The sequence below is a fragment of the Indicator indicator genome, chromosome 4, assembly GCF_027791375.1.
Source record: "Indicator indicator isolate 239-I01 chromosome 4, UM_Iind_1.1, whole genome shotgun sequence".
NCBI classification, from domain to species: domain Eukaryota; kingdom Metazoa; phylum Chordata; class Aves; order Piciformes; family Indicatoridae; genus Indicator; species Indicator indicator.
The window spans coordinates 22,073,726-22,091,485 of record NC_072013.1 but is presented as its reverse complement, the minus strand read 5'-3'; the positions used below and the strand labels follow the sequence as shown (position 1 = coordinate 22,091,485).

Below are 17,760 nucleotides of genomic sequence, written 5' to 3'. Positions count from 1 at the left end.
CAGCCTCTGTAATGCCTTTTAGTGCGTTATGACCATTATAATCATTGTCCTTTGAAAAATTACTTGTTTCCGTTGAAAGCTGCTGTTTGGGAAGAGGGAAGGGAGCAGAAAAGTGCGGAACGCAAAGCCGGGTGTTACCTGTTTGCCTATCTCGGGCTTTTCTCCTGCCGTGGACCTATCAGACCTTCCCCAGCCCCCCACTACGGCAGCGTCCGTTTGTACCAACGCTCAGCTACCCGGAACTATGATTCCTGGAGTGCTGCAATCGTATCCCAGGGCCGCTGCGGGGGTCTCGGTTTCGTTTCATGTTTCTCGCCCGGCCCAAGCCGTGGCGAAAGGAAGAACGGCTGGAAGGAGGTGTCAGGGGCTGGGGCGGCTTGTCCGATGTCGCTGCCGGACGGCGCCAGCAGGGGGCAATGCCGGCCCGTGCGGCGCGCGGGGCCCTGGCGCGAGGCTGGTTGATGGGGCGCGAGGCGCGCGGGCCGGTGACGCTGCGGGGCTCGAAGGGCTCCCGCCCTCTCTGAAAACTTTCTCTGAAACTTCAGGGGCTGAGCGAGGCTCCGGCGTGGCACTGCCAGCAGCGGCGCGACACGGAAACGCTAGGGCGCTTTAAAGCGAAACCGACAGGTTTACGTGTCTGGCTGCTGGCATTGACTACCCCTGCCCGGCTTGTCAAGCTTTTGTGAAACAGATTGATACTACCAGCAGTAAGCGCTGAAATTTAATTGTCATGAAGGAATCATACAGAGCGGGTGTTTGCTTTTAAGAATTGTTGTTTCTGGTCGAAGGCTAAGATACCTTCTTTTACCTTCGTTTCTGGAATCGACTCTGGCTGTTCCGCAGCAGAAACTCCTGAAGTTCATCAGTTTGGGTTTCAGTTCTGGTTTTGTATTGAGTGGCTTTGTGAGAAGAATTAGCTCTGTAAAATGTGTTGCTGCAATTAAACGCGAGGGAATATGTTAAGCAGTAACCGTATCGATGGGAATGAAAATCAGATGTAAATGCAGAGTGCTTCAAAAAGAGCGGAAAAAAAAAAAAAAGAAGTGAGGGAAGGGACAGGAGTCACTGGAATTGTTAACTTCTGTCACGTTTCAGAGAAAGCCCATCCAAGGGTTAACTGCAGGGGCTGAGGGATAACAGACACCTGGGACCTAACACCCAATTGGCAGTCTTTTGTAATATATAATTTGCCTAAAATTGCGCACTGAGCACAAGCTTTTGTTTTCTAATTGATTTACGGTTTGAGCCACTTTCACCTCATCCGCTACTGTCCTGCATACAGTGCCAGCAAGTACATTATAGTAAGAAATGATAAATTACCATGCACTTGTGATGCTAATGTATCGAGAGTAAAGAACTGCATACTACATGGAGCTTCATGCCTTAAGAATGTTGCAAAGATGGAACTATGCAAAACCCCCCAACATTTGTATCTTCTGAAACAACTGATCATTTACTTCGATTCATCTCTGAGACCTAACTGAATCTGAAGATTTAAATTTATGCTATTAGGGCTTTCCATTTGTGAAGAGGAGCAAAGTTCTAAAGAAAGTGTGTAAGTGTGGGCTTAAAGCTACCAGTGTTTTTGCAGCTCTGTAAGTTAATTGGTCAGAAAAGTAACAGGCTTCTTACAGCATTCTGAAAATCTAAATATTTTGCTTATGACAACTGCAGTACGCATTCTCAAATGGCATCGCTCCTCTGTTAGGTAAGAGCATGTGTAGAAAGGTTAATGGAGATACTGTCTGATCAGTATTTGTCACCAGAAGTATTTTAAATACTTTATTCTAGTTTGTTTAAGAGTTGTAGAGCAACTTTTACTGAATAACACCCTGACATGCTTTGAGGAAGAACTGAAAATCTTGTATAATTTTTCTTGCATACATGAAATACCTTACTAATATCCCAGAGAAGAGGAAAAATGTGGAAGTTGGTGAAACCTAATATATACTTATTGTCTGATTTCTCCCCTGCACCTTGCATCAAGGACTGGATTTTGGTTCACATGCTCAGTCCACCTTAAATTTTTTATTTTTACTATGTCTGTGGGTTCCAGTCTTGAAATATGAAGAAGCTGATTTATGGCGGCTGCTGGGCACAACAAATTAAGTTGACAGTGATGTATGAGAGCATAATAGCATGATGATCCCTCTGTAGCGCGGCTGGACGCCTCCTGCTTCATTTGGCTCTTGTTAGAATCTGTTAGGCAGCTAAATAATGAAATTCTGCTGACTGATTTCTGATTTTTCTTCCTCTTTTCACCTTTTTCTGAAACTCACATTTCCCAGACCCATCCTAATGCCAGCAAACTGCCCTTAAAGGATTCTTTCACTTACGATGACTACAGGTTGGTCTGTCTTTTAATTATTTTTGTTTTCTCTTTTTATTTGTTGGATTTTTTTGTTTAGCTTTGTTTGTGGGGTTTTTGTATATGTAGTTAACTGTGGGGTCCTTCACATGCTGCATTGGTGGGGAAGCCCTATTGTTACTGAAATGTTAAGCATCGGATTTGATACTAATACACTTTATTAATGAAGAAAGTAAAATAAATATGCATATTTTAATTTTTATGAAGGAATAGTCATCAGGGGCAGTTAATTTTAGCCAATGGGTACACACATTCTGAGATTAGTAAAGTAATTTGTTGTTTCATAAGAAAGTAATTCAGTTGATGTTGTGGGAGGTTTGGGGGATATGTTTTTTTTTTTTTTTTTGAAATTATTTTTGTTTTCTATAAAAGGCTCTACCAGTACATAGTAGTAAAAGTTATTATTTACAGTGGCTGTCAAACAGGAGAGATGGACAACTTAAGCTGTATGCATGTAGTGTGAGTGTCACTTGGAGGTGCTAGAGGGGAGACAAAATGAACATAAAAATAAGAATAATTAAGATAACAAGAGCTGATTAAAAGGGCATGAACAAAAAGCATTCAGGAGGTCTTACAGTTTTTTTTTTTTAACCTAGTCATATTTCTGGGTAAGCCTATGAAAGTGGGATTTCCAAAGTATGCTTCCTTCACGTCTATGGTCACTGAGGAACACACCAACTTCCATGTGAAGTGGCTTAAAATTTTGCAGAAAATTACAACAATTTAAAAGAAACATTGCAATGTGTTTCAGACAGTGTTTGTGTATAAAAATTATTTGCAGTTTTAACTTACTTTTTAGAAATTAAGTAGTTTTCAATTTGATGGTATCTTTCTAAGCAATCTGTAATCCTTCTGAAAGTCTAATTCTGTATATTAAATACTTGTTATTAGTGGAGTCTGTGGGAGTTAAAACTATTTTGACTTCCTGATGATATTCCTTTTTGGGTTTTTTCCTTAAAAACCCCACAGCAAGTATATGTATTAAGGCCAGAACATAGCAAAATGAAGATTTTTTTTTTTTTATTAAATTTTGTGTGAAATAAAATAGAAATTTTAGAAAATATTGAAATGTTAAGCTTTTCTAAAGCTTCTTATGTTTGAATAGGTACCTGGCATTTCATTTGCATAACTTGACTTAGAAAGGTTTTGAATGATGTCGATGTGCTAAACTACTTTTTTCATTCTTTTTACTCAGATATGTGTTTGGAGTATTTGGGGTTTTTTTCCCCCTTACTCTACTAAGCAGAAAATTTAGCAATACTGATCTACTCTTGTAAGAGTTTGCACACTGATGAGAGCTGATGCTGCCAAGTGGGGTAGCTGTGAGGTACTGTGAAGCCTGTAGGAATAAATGACCACAAATTTGGGGTCTGTAGTGAGAGGCGTAAGTGCAGTGAAGTCTTGGGGAAACAGAAGGTGATAAGGGAGTAGCTCCTGGTTGAGGTAATGTGTCAAGGATGTGTTGTAAAGAGCACAGAAGAGGGGTGGGATTGCAGTACGCATTTGGGAATTGGTCTATGTGCATGTCTTAGATACCTTGAAGCTACTGCTTCTCCTGCAAATGGTATTGCTTTCTACTTGTGATCTAAGAAAATTATGTTTAGAGACTCCCAGCCTAACTGATTGCTTCATGTTGGATGACAGCCAATCATGTATTGATGTTTTGAACATTGGCCATCTAAAGTTTTTAATTTTTGCAGATGGGCAGTTTCCTCTGTCATGACACGGCAGAACCAGATTCCAACAGAAGACGGTTCCAGAGTTACATTGGCTCTAATACCTTTGTGGGACATGTGTAATCATACTAATGGACTGGTAAGGATTTCTTCAGTGTTGCTGAAACACTTTAGAACTTTAGAGTATTAAGCCTTTCAACTGTTGAAGAGCAGGTTAATAACCTTTTGTTAGGCTTTTTAACACAGGTATTATATCTTTCCAGGTGACCCTAAAAAATCTAATTTGTCAGTTTCACAAATATGATAGCTTTTTTAAGGAGCACTTTCTTCATGTAGAGAAAACTTCAGAAGTGATTGCTTACATGCAAAAAATTGTCTCATACATGTAGTGTACCTTTAAAAGTTTTGAGTTATATGATACCACTTTTCCAGCCAAATTTGAATACTTTACTGGCATTGAGTTTTGTTTCTGATGCTCTGACAAAGCTTCAGAGTACTGGACAGATTTGTCCTGAGAATAGGAAAGCAGATAATGATGGAGGTTGCCTCTTGCAGCTACCACTAGGGAAAGTGGTTAGAAATTTGCAACTAAGAAATGCTGCCTGCTTTCCTAACCATGCCCAAAGAGCCTTGTTACAGAGACAGCAACAACAAGAACAAAGGCTAGTTCAACAAAAACAGTACATCTGTTACTACATCAAAGAAACAAAATGCAAAAATACTACTTTAGGGCATATTAAACATTTAAAAGGTGACATATGTATATAGACAGTCAGACGTGCTGACATTTTGGCTTACGTGAGCTAGTTCAGAGGATGAGGTCTTGATTTCATTAACAGGCTAGTTAATGTTGAGGTGTGGAAATGGAAACCCATAAGAGGATAGTTTGTCAACGTTATTTAGCCAAGACTCATGTACACTTCAAAATTCATACCCTCTAATTGTGTTTCTAGTAGATTTATATTGTATTATTTGTAAGTATTAATTATTATAAACAGTGAATATGACCATACTATTCAAGTAATCTTGTTCTTTTGTGGGAGAGTTGACCTTAGTGTTTGGACAGCAGCATGTTTGTGTTGTTGGTATAAGAAAAGTCTGTTTTAAACAAGCAAATTGTAAAGCAAGTTGTTTTTCACTTGACATTTAGCTAAATGTATTGTTACTATAAGCATACCGAATACGGCATGGTAGGCTAGGCTACAAAGTTGCAAGTGTTTGGGGGTTTGATTTATTTATTGTTCCATATTAAAAGATGTTTACATGTTGTTCTTTTACAGTGATTATTGCCTTTCACTAGTTGTTATGCAATCCAATAACTTTAATTTAGTAATAAAGAGTCTCCAGTATAGAGGAAATTGTTTAAAATTAAAAAATGTGTATTTTTGTAATACAAGTCTTAGCTGCGAGCATCAGTACTTCTTGTACCCTTTTCCTGCTGGGCATCTCTTTCAGGTGCTTTTGCAGAGACTTGTCTTCATTCATTAGGCAACTCTTAATGAGTGCCTTCAAAGATGGGACTAGGGGAAAGAGGAAAAGAATTAAGGTTCTGGGAGGGAGAAAATGAAATACCCTATATTGAAATAGCAGCTAGTTATGTTGTTTTGATAATTCAAACTTTATTTAAAATGATAAAGTAATTATTATTATGCTCTTTAACAATGAGTTTGATTTGGAGCCAGCCTCTGGAGCCAAACCTGCTAAAGCAGTAGTGTATCAGGGCTGGAAGCATTTCTTTTATCCTGGTGTGTGCTAAAGTGGGTGGTGGGGTGCAGACATGACAGGCAAGTGGAATGCTAAAGTTACGAATTTTGTATGTATATACAGGCTTCATTCATTTGTTTCATATTTCTGAAGAAAATAGTTTAAATGACTGTAGATGTAGGAACGATAGACAACTGTAATACTGCTAATAGGCTAAGAAAAGGTACTAAACATACTTTTGTGTGTTACTTTCCATGTACTATGAGAAATAGGGAGGGGGAAACTGCTAAGATAACTGTAAGCCGTGTGTGTTGCAGTTTATATTATTGTAGATTGGGCTTGAGGGTAGGTTCTGCACTGATCATAGCACGTCCCTTTAAAATACATGAAGGAAATTGTTCTTCATTGCGGGGAAGTTAGAAACAAAAGATGGCATTGTATGCACCCTTATCTTTTCCAAATGTAACACTGGCATACTTCTCGAGTACGTCAGCTACTATATATCCCTGTTCTTGCTTTATTCCACAGAGCCCCTTGCCATGAGCTATATAATAAAATGCTCTTTGGGTTTTAACTGGAGCTAGGTCCATCCAGCTTTTTCTTGCTTCTGACACTGCTAATTAGATCAACTTCTCTCTTAAGAACTATATCAAAATGGTTGTCTTCATGCATTTTTCATTGTTATTCTTTAGTGGGATTGTATTTTGACAGTCAGAGGTTGATTACCAGTTCTGACAGAGCTTTGAATAAACTGCGTTCTGCCTGTTGAGCTGGGTCCATCCTTAATCACTGACCAAGCATGCTTTGTACGCAACTTAAAATTCATGTATCAGTCTGCTTCAGAAATAAAACTCAAAGGATGCAATTTGTCAGCTATCATGTGGGAAGAGTAGTAAACACCCTGTTAATTCTCTTACATGACTGCTATTAAAAGAAAGAGGAAATGAGAATCTCGCACTCCATTATGCTTTGTAGAAAAGCATTTCAGAAATGCTGCATATTTGTTGGTGGTTGGTTGGGATTTTTAAGGCAAAAATGAAAAACAATCAGAAAAATGAGCAGTACTCTACTGAAATATGCTTAAACTGACAGAATTCTTCTCCTAACACACTGGAATTTACTCAGTCCTTGAAAGTCTCCTGTTCCACAGGCATTTTCAAGAGTCTATAACGAACTTTTCACATTCAGAAGTACTTAATTGAATTTACAGACTAAGAAAATTTCAGGACAGTTCAAGTGTGGTCAAGAGTTCCCTTTTTTGAGTGGAAGTTTGATTTAATTTTTTTTCAGAAGATGAGTGTATTTGAGCTTCGAAGTTACATTGGTCAGAGTGAAGGTAAATCCTCTAGCATGTGTAGCATATCATTCAGGGTTAGATAACCTAATAAACAAGAGATCTTAATTAAAAATTGTTCCATCCTGAATGTAAAGGAACTTCTGTGTTCAAGTAGTACAGCCTGTGTTTTGCAGTAGGCCGTATTGCATGACCATTGTGTTCACTTCTGATCTCAGCATTTCACCAACCCATTAGTAGACCGGAGGTGGTGATCTGCATGCAGAGTGGTTCTGCCGGCCTCCACAGAGCCAGCCTGCCCATGTTTGGGGCTGCCGTTTTAGGTTTGCTGCATCAGAGACAAGTTCCCCACGCTCACTTTGAAAGCACTATTTTGGCTGTCAAACGCACTCTAGATGATGCAAGAAGTGTAAAACTATTAACATGTAAACCATCGGCCGAGCTTTCAAAATAATCCATGGAGTGTTCTGTCTTTGGACAAACTGCATCGAAGATGAGAATTGGGGTATACTGCAACTCACATGTCAGTCTGCTTACCAAAAAGTGTATTTTCATTTATAAAGGCTGAGAGAGAATCTTCAGCTTCTATTTTTTTGCCCCCAGGTCCAAAGCATATTTTTCCGTAAGTAAGCACTGTCAGTACTGAATTCAGAATACTTGTCATAAAAGTTGATTCCTGATTGTTCAGCAGTTTATGTTCTATCCTATGGCTGCATCTGTGCTGGCATCTTGGGTAATCCCGTTCAAGAATGTGCTGTTTGTCACTTTAAAAAAGCATTACATTTTTAAGATAGCTCTATTTGTTAGTGTGACCCCTTTTTCTGTAATTTTGGAGGGTAGGAGTATATGTTTGTAAGAATTTATCCTCTTCCATTGGCTGCTACCATTAAAAAAAACTGCTGTTAGCTTTTTAAGAGTATTACTTAACTTTTAGATAAAGGGATTATTTGCAAGTAAATTATAATTCTCTGAAGATTGTATCCCCTAAAGATCCACAGTTATCTAATCCTTTTCCATTGAGAGATCAAAAATGTGCTGGCAGTTGAAGGATAAAGCACAGTGTATAGAGCTGTCAGTGTCTTGCTTCCTTGGGCCTCATGGGAGTGACTGAATGCTCCGTAACTTTATAACAAGTTGCCAGCTTTAGCATTGGACTGTCCATGGTCTATGCAGGATACTTTCTGTTCACTTCAGGTAAGTTATTTCTTACATTGCACTTTTTTGATGCAGATTTGTTTTTTCCCTGAAGATATTGCTTAGGAATCCTAAAACAATCACTAGCAACTATATGTATGAAATGTATGCAATTACTGCTGTTAATATCTATTTCCAATAGGACAATGTTTTGTCAGTGGTGGGAGAGATAAACTTAAAATGCTGAAGCTGCTTTTGTTACTCTTTCCTTTTATAGATCACTACAGGCTACAACTTAGAAGATGACCGCTGTGAATGTGTAGCCCTTCAAGATTTCAAGGCTGGAGAACAGGTAGGGTGAACAGTTATCTACATAGTTGTTCTTTAATTAAGTTTCATGGGCATTTGGTAACTCCGTACAAAATTTTAATAGCAAAGTGGTGTGGATTATGCTCTGATACATTATTGTGCTGAGCTAATTTTGAGTGAAAATACTACCAAACTAATAAAATGCATGGTTTTCAGGTTAAAATTCTGTCACTTGGTAGACCCCAACAACTTCAGGAGAGTTTTGATTCCTCATATGTTAAAACTAGTTGAACTGTTTAATCACTGATAAATGCACATACACAGACACTAGTTTTGGTATTTTGGATGAGACTAATAAAAGGCTATATTCCAAAGGACCAAAGATAAATACATTTTAGATCTGGGGCTTCAATTTGTCTGCAATAGCAGAGTGTAAAGTCTTTCTTAACAATGTTGTTGTCTTATATTTCTTTTCACTCTTTATTTAACAAGATGTTAAATGCAGTATAGTTGCCAGTCATTTTACCTCTGTTGTCATTCTCATGCTCAGTGAAGATGAGAAAGCACCTAAAGATCTACTCCTTCCCTTTCATACAGGCATGCATGTATATACACACCCCTTAATCCTGAAATGAAATACCAAGGGAGAGTCTTGGAGCATTGTGCATGGAGCAGTTCACAATCTAGTATTTTGTTCAGAACTGATAAGCAGCAAGCATGAGTGTCAAAGCTAGCGGTGTATTGAGGACAGTGGTTCCAGGGGTGTAGCAGATCCTTGGCAGGAGGGTTCCTGTGCTGTGTCAGCAGCCAGCCTAAGCCCTCAAGTGTAGTAACATTCTGTTTTTCCTACTGCTTGTCAGCATGGCCAGAAAAAGACTATGAAACATCCTGAAATGTTTTGTAACTGTCTCTGAGTTATTACCTCTAGTGTATTGTTTTGTTGATTGTACACTTCTGATTTTCATTTTTCTTATGTATTTTTACCTTCTTTTTTAACAAAGTTATGTCTGAACTTTTATTTTTTTTTAAATGTATGTATTTCCAGAGGTGTATTTATCCTCATTGCTATGCTAGAGTTTACAGTGATTGTATATTTTTTTTGTGTGTTGATCTTAGAATTTGCTATGGTAGTCAAATATTTACTTTTTTTTCCCCCCAGTACCAGTATGATGAGTTGAAAGGGGTCCACAGTTTTTCCAGAAATGATCCAATTTATAATTTTTCACAGCTGGCAATGGATGTGTCATAGCTGTTCTGGCTGCTCTCTCCATTTCGATTATAGAGGCTTCTTCTATTTCAATTTTATTTTAGTAGTTTCACTTTGTCTGCTGTTTATCAGATTAAAAAAAAAAAAAGCTCTGCAAACTTTAACTTTTATTGACATTATTAAAGCCCTTTAGTTCTGTAATGCCTCAGTCTTTTAATATACTGTGCAGAAGTTATTTCTTAACGTTTCAGCAGGAAGAGTGTATGATTCCTGCTTTTAGTACTGAAATATGTGAGACAGCATAAGTCCACAGAATCTATCATACACTGGCCTTGATTAAAGCAACTTTCTGAATCTAACTATTTTTGTGAAACAGCCTTAGTGTAAGAGCATACTGCATAACTTTCAGGTTAATATGAGGTGTATCACAGTACTTTTAAAACTTGAGAGTGTTAGCAAAACTCTCTCCTTATCCGTGCCTTAACAGGTCACTTGTTCATCATATGAGTGTGTTACAATATAATGTTTACTATAATTTATCATCACACTTAAGCGTTTTAGTGCTTAAGATAAATAGTTCTAATTGAAAATAAATGGTGTTACTGTTGTTGAGCCCTTTCTCTGTCAGCTAGAGAGTGGAAACTTAATATATCCAGAACATTGCTGTACCCTAAGGTTAAGAAGGGAGTTCTGTAACTTAAAACCTTTTTCTGATGGACAATTCCATTGTCAAACAAAATGGGAAGAGTACCCTCTTGATGCAGAAGCTCTCTTGTTCCATATGCTTCATACAGCCTAGCCACGAAGAAAAAACTTTATATCCGGTTATATTTAGAATGAATTAAAGTAACTGATATGCTTTGGACATAGAGTTCAGAGTATAACATATAAATACTGTCTAAACACAGATCAGATCTTTCTGTATGATATATTTTGGTATATCCATGCCTTAAGGTAACATTAAAACCAAAGTGAAGTTGATCCATCAGCAGTATAGGTTACTCTTTTGGGGTGAACATATGGGGGGAAAAATGACCTCACAAACACTATTTCTTTTAGTGGACCCTTTTTGTCTCAGATGTTTTGGGGGTTTTTGTTTTGTTTTGTTTTCCTTTAAAAGGCATAGGATCTTTGAAACCTTGTTCCCTTATGCTGCTATTTGTGACAGTATGAGAAAATGAAGAGCTTTTGTTTTAAAGTGTAGAATAAAACCCACTTCTCTCCTTTCAAAGTATCTCAGTTACATAGCTATGTTTACATCTTACCTCTAAGTATATTGCCAAACTATATACAGCATTTGAATCAATACCAGAAAACAAAGTGTGATTCTTTATATAACAAATATACCTCATACTCAGAATAGTAACTCTTTCAGGAAATAACTTTCAAATTATGTCAGTTTCATGAGCTGATCTTAAGCTTTTTTCCTGTCCCTTCACTTCTCTTTTCATCCTTCTAGATTTACATTTTTTATGGCACTCGGTCAAACGCTGAATTTGTGATCCACAGTGGTTTTTTCTTTGATAATAATTCACATGACAGAGTGAAAATAAAGCTTGGCGTGAGTAAAAGTGACAGGCTGTATGCTATGAAGGCAGAGGTCTTAGCTCGTGCTGGTATCCCAACGTAAGTAAAACACAATGCCATGGGTTTTCTAAAACATTTCCAAGGTATATAGTGTCCAGTAGAGCATATATAAAGCTGTTCTGTGACAGTTTTCTTAGATGTAGTATTTCTTCTGTTTGTGCAGTAAATTAAAAGTTATTGTAATAATATTTACAGAAGTTCTCTGAGCTATTTTATCATCTAATTTGGACCATATATGGGGAAAAAAGCTTTTGCTTTAATAACCAGTTGAACTAAAACAGAGCAAGGATTAATTTGAAGCAAGGATTAATTTGAAGCAATCTGTGGTTTTTCTTTCTTTCCTATCCCTTCCAGACATACTACAATGCTCAATATATGAACCACAGTATTTTCCTTTAGTCTTTTCAGTCCAGAGGCTACTGTTAGGAGCAGCAGACATGAAACATTGCAATTTCATGAATTTATTATGAAAGCTGTATAAAAATAAGCATAAGTGTAAAATTGTAGAGATAATTGTTCTTTTCAGATTCAGGTTACAGAAGCTTTTCCTCAGTTTAAACTAGTATTACCTTTTTTTAAAGTTACTTTCGTAACAGTGCATTATTTGTGTACATTAACGTCTTTCACATTGAAATAAGTTCAAAGGTATGACTATAGAACTTGCATTTACTGTTAATTATTTCTTTTATTAGTTCTAGTGTTTTTGCCTTGCACTCCACTGAGCCTCCAATCTCTGCCCAGCTTTTGGCTTTTCTTCGAGTGTTTTGTATGAGTGAAGGTAAGATGTTTTATAAAGAGAATATAATTTATGTCTGCTTTTTTTTTTTGTTTGGTTCATTATTTGGGCTTTTCTTTGGTTGGTTGTTGTTTGGTGTGGGTTTTTTTTATTCTTATATCTGATGCAAGAATGTGGTTGATGTTTATATAACATTAAGCTAGACAATCAGAAAAGTTGAGGAATTGAGGTTAAAAAAGGATCTATAAGGTAGTGAGAAACCCAGTCTTTAGCCATGTTTCTTAGGGAATGTTCCAGTAACATAGGCCTTTCTGGAACTCCTAAATCATGAGCTGATGCAACTGTTTATTTCTTTTAATCTCCCAAGCCATTGTGAATGACTGAGCTTTGAAGCTTGATCTTCAGTTCTTAGGTTTAAAAAATGGTTCACAGAATGAGATCATGGGGGTGAATCTAGGGATTTCCATGCTTAAAATCATAGCATATTAGTCATCACTGCCAGAATCATTTAAGTGTGGAACTGGAATAGTCTGTACTGTAGGAGAAATTTAGAAGACACATTTCAAAGTTCAGTATTTTCAATTTTTTTTATAATTTGTAATCTAAACCAGAACTAAATATTTGCTAACTGCCTTTGTAGCATTTTTCTTACATTGGGGGGTGTGGGGTAGGGTGGGGGTGTATATATGTACAATTAATAAGTATTAACATGATTTGTGCATGTGAAACTTTGATTAAATGTTTGTAAATAGCTGCTTGCTGGTTAGATGCGGTTTTGGAGGTTATAGATGTGACAGTTTTTCATGAAAGGGAGAGCATTCCCTTGAAGTTAGGGATGCTGTGCAGATGATGTGGGTTTTAACACCAGTAGGAATATTGAAGTTGTTAGGTTTTTGCATGTGCTTATTTGTTTTCTTTAATAAAAACAACATGCTTTCACTGCATCCTGTCACCCATCTTTAAGAACTTATTAAGAAATCAGAATAGAATAGTTTGGTTGGTAGGGACCTACAACAGTCATGTAGTCCAACTGCCTGACTACTTCAGGGAAGCAAATTCAAGTAATGAAAACTTCAGGGTGCTGATAAGGGGGTGAATTTCTGCTTGGCAAAAAAAAAATATAGCTGGTGGGCATTTTAATTGCATTTCTCTGATTTCATATTATTGTGCTCAGGTTATACCGTATAAGTGCTTATACATGCAAGTGGTTTGTAAAGTTTCTGATAACTGCTTTGCAGGAGTGAAATATGATAATCAGAAGATTAATGGAATCTGTGCAATGTCAAGGAGCTGATTAAACATTTTGTGCTCTGAGCAAAATTTGTTTGATGGATATCTTTTGTGACCAACTATAGGGACATTCCGCTACTGAAAAAAATACCAAAGCAATGGGAAAAATAAGTCCGTTGCTCTTTGCATACTCTCTGGCCTGTTCCTTTTATTACAAAAAAGTTGGCTGAACTCTTTGAAAAATTTTCCCTTTTGGTTATCAAGTCTTATATTAAAAACATTCCCTCTCGCTGACACACGGTTACTCTGTGCATGAGAGGCTATGATACATAAAGTATCTTTATTTCCAGAAGAATTAGAGTTGGATATTAGGAGGAAGTTCTTCACAGAGAGAGTGATTACCCATTGGAATGGGCTGCCCAGGGGAGTGGTGGAGTCGCTGTGTTCAAGAGAAGGCTGGATGAGGTACTTAGTGCCATGGTCTAGTTGGTTGGATAGAGCTGGGTGATCAGTTGAACTGGATGATCTTGGAGGTCTCTTCCAACCTGGTTGATTCTATGATTCTGTGAAATAACCACCATATCTGATAAATCTTATTTGAGAAGGGTGTTTTTGTTAGCTGTTCAAAGCTATACTATTGAAAATAAATCTTCCTGCAGTTTATCAACTGACAAAGTGAATGATGAGATTGTTTTTTAACAGATTGATTTTATACTTATTGCAGAAGAGCTGAAGGAACATTTGATAGGCGAGCATGCTATTGACAAAATCTTCACTCTGGGGAACTCTGAGTTTCCCATTAGCTGGGATAATGAAGTTAAACTTTGGACATTCCTAGAAGCCAGAGCATCCCTTCTTTTGAAAACCTATAAGACAACCGTGGAGGTAAAATTATCGTTATATGTGATTTAAATGTCTGAAATGTTCTGTGTTATGATTGTAGGAAAACATATTTTGTCCCCTGTCTTGTCTTTACAAAGTTTAATCTGAATGTTAGTACATAATTCATTCTGTACTTTCAAAAGTGTAGTAACAGATTTGCATTATCTAAGGAAAATCAAATAAAGATTGCAAAAAAGAGAATTTTGTTAATGTAATTTTGTTAATGTATTTTTCTTTGATTCTCCAAATAGGGGCTACTTTCTTTTTCTCTGCAAGTAAAATGGGGAATCAGTTTCAACTTGTCTATTAGTTGTGCTCTCCAGACTGCAAAGAAATGTGATATTGAAAGCGTGTGAGTGAACCTACACGTTTCATCTATTTGTGAAGTCTGCTGACTTCACTTGTTACACAGGCTGATCTTTGTGGAGAGATTTTTGTCGTCTTTATGAATTCTTGAAAAATGTCACTGGAGCTCCATGCAGACCCTCTCATCCATATATGTCCATTTGGCTCATCCTGAGGAACCTGGTGTCACTTAATGCATTGAGAGGAAAGTTGAGATTTTTTTTTTTCCTGTATTGGTTGTTACTAAGAAGCTTACTTTTTTCTTTTCTAACAGGATGATAAGTCCTTCTTGGAGACCCATGACCTTACTTCACATGCGATAATGGCTATCAAATTGCGCCTAGGTGAAAAAGAGATCTTGGAGAAAGCAGTAAAGAGTGCAGCTGCTAGCCGAGAGTATTATACCAAACAAATGGCAGATGGAGCTCTGCTTCCTAAATATGAAGAGAGCAATATTGCCTTGCTGGAGAACACTGTGGCAGACTCTAGACTCCCTATTGTCTTGAGAAACCTAGAAGATGTGGAAGAGCAAGGGGACTTAAAGATTGATGAAACTATTGATGCTGAAGTCACAGAGAATGGGTTTGTAAATGGTGAAAACTCTCTATTTAATGGGACCAAATCAGAAAGTGAAAATCTAAATAAAGATGAAAGTACCAGAGAGACTGAAGATGCCAAAGAATCTTCTTCAGAAAGTACTGATGAGGTTAAAGAATAGTCCTAAAATTCTACTTTCTTGTGAAATTAAATTAGCTGAAGTTTATGAACAGTGCATTTATGTTGGTGTGTTTCTTTGTTAACATTTTCTCTTTCTGCAGAGAAAAATGTTTTTGCTGCTTTATATAAAAATGAATTTTTAAGTTATTTAAAAGACCTAGCATCCCTTTTCAATTAAGATTGCCATCTTGCTTTCGGGCAAAAACCAGGGAAAGAGGTGCCTTTGGAAGATTTTGCAGCCCTTTGTTGAACCAAATGTATTTTCTTCCTGGGGAAGAATTAAGCTCTTCTATCTGCTGTGCTTTTGTTGTTCTGTCACTCTGACTACCGAAATTAAAAGCTTGCTCTGCCTTCTGCCAAGAAAAGCAGAAGGCAGGACTGACTTGGTATTCAGCATGAAGGTGGGAGAGCAGTACAGCAGAAAACTGGATAAGAGGATCATAAACTTGGGAGACTGGAGGAAAACCTGTTTAAAATCAGGTATGCCAGTCCAGAAAAAGGTAAGGTGGCAACCTTATGATTAGTAGTTTTAAATGTTAATGAGAATCCAAATTGTATACACTTAAAGTGATCTCTGAAGATGCAGTTTACTTTGTCATTTGTTAACTGTATAAAAATATCTCATCTTCTTCAGTCAGTTAGGCTGCTGCAATACAACATTCACCAATTTTTAAAGGCTGACTTCTTTTTATTTCCAGGTGGTACCTTTTATTTCTAAGGTTGGCAGTGCTACTGGAGAGTTTGAAAGCAGATAGGCCAGACCACAGCTTTAAACTGTATTATTCAAAGTGAGGTCGCTACCCAGCTTCTTCAGGTTTTCACAACTAGCTAGGAATTTTCAAAGCTACACTTTTGACTAAACATTATTAAAAGCAAAATATGATTAATGCTCCTGTTTGCTATTCCTTCATTTATGTGTTGTTGGATGTAACATGGTTACCTGGTCTTACTCCATCTTTTGGTTAAAATATTAATTGATGCTGTTTTCTTAAAGGAAATGGCAGGCAGGCAAATGTATTTTTGGCCCAAATCCATACCACAGCCAAGTCTGCAGTATGCTTTGATTGTGACTCTGATGCACATTTCTTGGGATACCTCCACAAGTTAAGCCAGGTGTACTGTCTCCAGCAGTTTTGATCACCTTCATACTATATGTTTTAACTTCTAGGTGGAAACAATACAATCCTAGCACAGTGCAATAGCAGAACAAGGGTAATACAAGGCTTGACTTTGAAATTCCCTGGGTGTTGGAAGAAGAGGAGGGCAGAATATTTTTAGTTTGTAGGTGAATGGAGAGGAGTATAAAGTGATTTAAGTCAGTTCACAATATTAAGGAGTTTGTCTTCTGCCTTTGTATCCTTAAGTTCAAGAAAACTTGTAGAATGGACAAGCTTGGACAATTGTTTAAAGCTCAATAGATGTTGCAACCTGCTCATCCAAGATCAGTTGCAGTAAAATTACTTTTGGCATATTGATAGTTTTATTAGATTTTTGCTTCTTTTATACTGCAACTTGGAAAATGTGTTGTTGCATAAATCTGTGGTGCAATACACATGATAAGTAGTGAATTTCTTGCAGGTTGTCGATAGCAGTTTTGGTGTTCAGCTAGTGTCAGTGTGGGGAAAATAGAAAAAAATAGTTTTTTTTAAAAAGTATTTCGATACGAGTGGCACATTGCCATTGCACATTGGATATTGCTTCACTACTAACAAGATGCTGGACCAGTATTTTTGTAACTTTATGCTGCCTTTGGTAGAATGCTCTGAATTGTTGTCTTGACAGTTTAAATGTCATGCAAGTCATTACATTTCGGTTTTTATTAGGACCAATATTCCATTTCTGTTTCTTCCACTTACATTGCACAACATTGTACTAGATGCTATGATGCAATTCTGAAACTAGCCTTCCCTGAAAATAACTGTAATTCAGAATTTAAATGCTTTGATGCAATCTTATACACTGTATTTTGTTTCAGTATTTGCTGATATCTATGGTTTAGCAAAGCCTGTGGTCACCACAGGACAGAATGTGTGGGTTTTCTTGAATAAAATCTAGTTCTACCACGTCTTCCCTAGTGAGTGTATTATACAAACAAAACCTCTACCTGCTACAAACTGCTGTATCTTTTGGGGTCTCTGGGGAGAAGAATAACTGTCCAGGTGTACAGATAAGGATTAAAGGACAAGCAGCTGTTGAAGAAAAGAAAAAAAGAGAGGGGGGAAAAGTTCTAATAAACAAAGTGGTCTATTTAAGCACATGGTCAAATTCTTACTCTTTATCTAGTAGTGTTATTTAGAAAAATATTTTGTACACAATAAAAATAGTGAGCAATCTAATTTTGTAATCTACATTTTTCCTCTATTCATGTAATGGTTTTTCAGAAGCACTAACCTAAAACTTAGCTTTTGAAAACTGAGGTGGAAACAAAAAAATTGGCACTGATGATCCCTTATTACCATCTGTCATGAAAACAGACCTTTCAAAGCATTTTAAAGTTAACTTTCTTCATAATGTTTGGTTAAGAGGCTGTTCACACTAATCCCAGGCTAAATGCCAAATCTTGCTTCTGTT

The 17,760-nt window shown here is 37.1% G+C and overlaps 1 protein-coding gene across 1 annotated transcript in view; it reads left to right on the top strand.

The window, feature by feature from the left end:
• SETD3 (SET domain containing 3, actin histidine methyltransferase) overlaps window positions 1–15,190 on the top strand; it is a 39,269-nt gene extending 24,079 nt beyond the window's left edge. The window contains exons 6-12 of the mRNA XM_054400581.1: window positions 2,289–2,347; window positions 4,069–4,183; window positions 8,454–8,528; window positions 11,152–11,318; window positions 11,972–12,057; window positions 13,970–14,130; window positions 14,747–15,190. Of these exons, the coding sequence (XP_054256556.1) occupies window positions 2,289–2,347; window positions 4,069–4,183; window positions 8,454–8,528; window positions 11,152–11,318; window positions 11,972–12,057; window positions 13,970–14,130; window positions 14,747–15,190 (1,107 nt within the window). The remainder of the gene's footprint in view (window positions 1–2,288; window positions 2,348–4,068; window positions 4,184–8,453; window positions 8,529–11,151; window positions 11,319–11,971; window positions 12,058–13,969; window positions 14,131–14,746) is intronic.
• Window positions 15,191–17,760: the final 2,570 nt, after the last annotated feature.